Source organism: Diplotaxodon limnothrissa, linkage group LG1, assembly GCF_057381915.1.
Source record: "Diplotaxodon limnothrissa isolate DT_005_m linkage group LG1, D_limnothrissa_male_GT1.1, whole genome shotgun sequence".
NCBI classification, from domain to species: Eukaryota; Metazoa; Chordata; class Actinopteri; order Cichliformes; family Cichlidae; genus Diplotaxodon; species Diplotaxodon limnothrissa.
Genome location: NC_140596.1, coordinates 3,907,522 through 3,910,583, shown reverse-complemented (window position 1 = coordinate 3,910,583; position 3,062 = coordinate 3,907,522). Strand labels below are relative to the sequence as shown.

General features: G+C 44.6%; 1 protein-coding gene across 1 annotated transcript; it reads right to left on the bottom strand.

Annotated features, from left to right (window-relative positions):
• Nucleotides 1-685: 685 nt before the first annotated feature.
• LOC146639273 (chymotrypsin B-like) lies at nucleotides 686-2,707 on the bottom strand. The gene is given in 7 exon segments (XM_085358439.1): nucleotides 686-847; nucleotides 975-1,108; nucleotides 1,349-1,529; nucleotides 1,611-1,692; nucleotides 2,092-2,171; nucleotides 2,258-2,361; nucleotides 2,647-2,707. Coding segments are annotated over 7 exon segments (804 nt in total).
• Between the last annotated feature and the right edge of the window lie 355 nt (nucleotides 2,708-3,062).

The following is a 3,062-nucleotide window of genomic DNA, read 5'->3' as shown; positions in this document are numbered from 1 at the left end:
AATAAATATGTGAAACTGTAAACAAATACTTTGATTCCTTTGGAAAAGTCTGTGCATCTCTGGAAACTAAAGGTGAGCGCATTGTTGCTTTTCTTTGTAATGTTTTTTGTTGTTGTTGTTTGTGTGTTGTTTTTAAATGTGCTTATAAATAAATCAATTGATGTAAATATGAAAAGATGCTGATGTTCAGTCTTGTTCACATGTTTAACATACTACAGTTTATTAATAGTGGGGTTTTTCTCATGTTATTTCTTTTTAGGCCATTTACAAAAACACTTTCTTGTACAATGTCTTTGTTAAAGAGTGAAACAACTTACAAAGAAGACACACAAACATACGCAAGAAACACACACATGCACAGCCCTAATCTGCTTTTAAGACTGATGTAGCTAATTTTGTGGAAAAGTAATCAAGCTGACATGCTCACATGCTGTATGGTGTGGGCGTCTGAGAGAAGGGCGCCATGCTGTGCTGCCCTTTTAAGAAGTGATGAAATATGCTAAAGCAAACTCAGTAAGCAAAGTAGATTCAGGCTCTGCTGAAAGAAGTCAAAGTCTAACACAGTCTCTGATTTTCAGGTTTTTTATTATCATCGATGACCTGGGTCCACACTCTGATGTCACACTTCTGGGGTCTTATGGGGTTTGTGGGTGTCCCTGGTGGAGGAGGTTTAGCTGTTTAGCTTTTAGTTGGAAGCCAGGATCTGGTCGACCCACCCACGGAGCTGGGTGACTCGGGCGTAGACAGCAGGAGTGGAGGTGGAGCAGCGGCTGCTTCCCCAAGATACGATACCAACCAGAGTCCACACGTTGTCCTTTTGACAGACCAGAGGTCCGCCAGAGTCACCCTGAGAAAGAGAGTAATGAACAACAAACAAGACCAACAGGTACGTGGAAGCGTCCAACACTAGAACGGGACAAAGCGTGTGTGAAGAAAATCTGGAATGGTTTCCAGGTGGGTGGGCGGGTCCTTACCATGCAGGAAGTGGCACCAGCTCCACCGGCACGGATCATGACGTCAGAGATGTTGCTGCCCCAGTGTTTCTTGCACTCCGCGTTGGACAGCAGAGGCAGGGCGGCCTGCTGTAGGTTATTGGGAGTACTGGGAGCTGTGGGACAGTAACCATGGAACATTTTTGTCATAAATGCCTGTCACACTGATAATACACATAGTTTGTCTGATAATATTTCTGATGGAGAAATACGTGAACCACAACTTTTCCAACTTGACAATTTGAGCAGAATTAACTGTTAGCAGAACGTTTTTGTTGGCTAAAGAAAGAAACTGCAATAAACTGCACTGAGGGTTAAACTCAGACTGCCCTCTCCTCCTGTGCAAGACATCTCACTGTTGTAACGAGTCAGATCCCAGCCGGTAGTGACGCATTTCATGCCAGCAGCGAAGCTGTCGGTAGTGTCGGCAAGGCAGACGGGAGACACGTTGGTGCCCAGGCGAGCAGGGCTGGCCAGCTTGATCAGGGTGATATCATTGTTGATGGTTTGGGGGTTCCAGCTGGGGTGAGTGAAGACCTGTGAGAAGTATGGAGGGAGGGGTTAGATATGGGAAAAGTGCATGCTCTGAAAGCTCGTTGGTTGATGATTGGTTCTCACCTTGGCGGGCTTCAGCACCTGGATGTTTTCAGTGGAGCCATAACCCTTATTGTGCTCTCCAACAATCACATTGTGGTAGGTCCTAGCAGTAGGATAGGAATGCAACTTTTAAATGTCAAAACACACAATGAAAAAGTGTTATTATTCAGTCCACAGACACGCTATCCTCATACCACAAATACCTGTTGAAAGGGAATTTATCCATAGCAGTCCAACACAAAAGCAACGTTGTCTGTCTGTCAGACAAAAAGTCTACAATAATCAGCTGTTTTAGGAATTTAATAAGCCAACTGTAAACCTCGAGCTGTTTTTATGGGTTTGTATGTTTGTGCAGAACTGAGTCACACAAAGGAAGTCGCACTGTCGGTTTGAATAGATGCATGATATTTGTCTGACTCGTTTTTTAAACTTTTGCATCTTAAGCAGCAACCAGCCGCAGACAGATGTGTGAGCTGATGTGCTGAGGTTTTCTCGTGCTGACCTGACGTTACAGTGAGCAGCAGTCACCACCCACTGCTCGCTGATCAGAGATCCTCCACAGAAGTGGAAGCCGTTGGTTTGCTGTGAGGAAAACAAGAGCAAACTGAGATAATGAAGAAGAAGAAGGAGAAGAAGCTGCTTGCGATTGCTGAGGTCAGCTGACTCACCTGCAGAGACACCTGTCAGGGCCAGGAGTGAGGCACTGCCTCCTCACCGTTGACAATGCGGGCATAGCCAGTGACCCGGGGAGGGATGGCAGGGGTGCCACAGCCTGAGGTTTTGACACAAAGAGAACAAACCAGCAGAGTCACACTGACCGTTTGAAGTACTTCAATATCTAACTGCACAGTAATCTTTGCAACTGAGAGCTGATCATCTCACATGCAGTTACTGTGGCCCGCCTAAACTAATAATCAACTTTTTATTAAAAAAATAAGTTTCACAGATCTTCTAATTCATGCAGCAGTTACACATTTAACTTTTAAAAAGTAATAAAAGTGCAGAAAACTTGAGTCAAACTCAAACTTTGAAAGAAAACTGAACCTGGCACTCTCACCGTAGGCAGCGCTGACAAAGGCGAGGCAGGAGACGATCCAGAGGAAGGCCATGGTGGTCATGGCGATGAAGGGTCAAGCTGCTGTTTTATCCCTGCAGCGTGTTGGACCGTAGCCAATCAGAAGTGTCTCACAGTTTCCTCCTCAAGTTATCAGAGCTCAGGCGATCGTGGGATTCTCACGACCCTGACGAGCAGCTCTGTGATTGGCTGAAAAACGTAAAAAACCAAAATGTTGACGACTGTTTTACTCGGGAACATCTATAGGTGCTCATGTAGTTTTATCAAAACCCAAGTTTGTTAAATTAAGCAGATGGAAAATTCAAGAAAACGATGAGAAACGAGGCTGAAAACAGGTTTAATTTCCTGCTGTTTAAATACAAACAATGTACTGCAATCAAACCAAGTATATGGAGTGT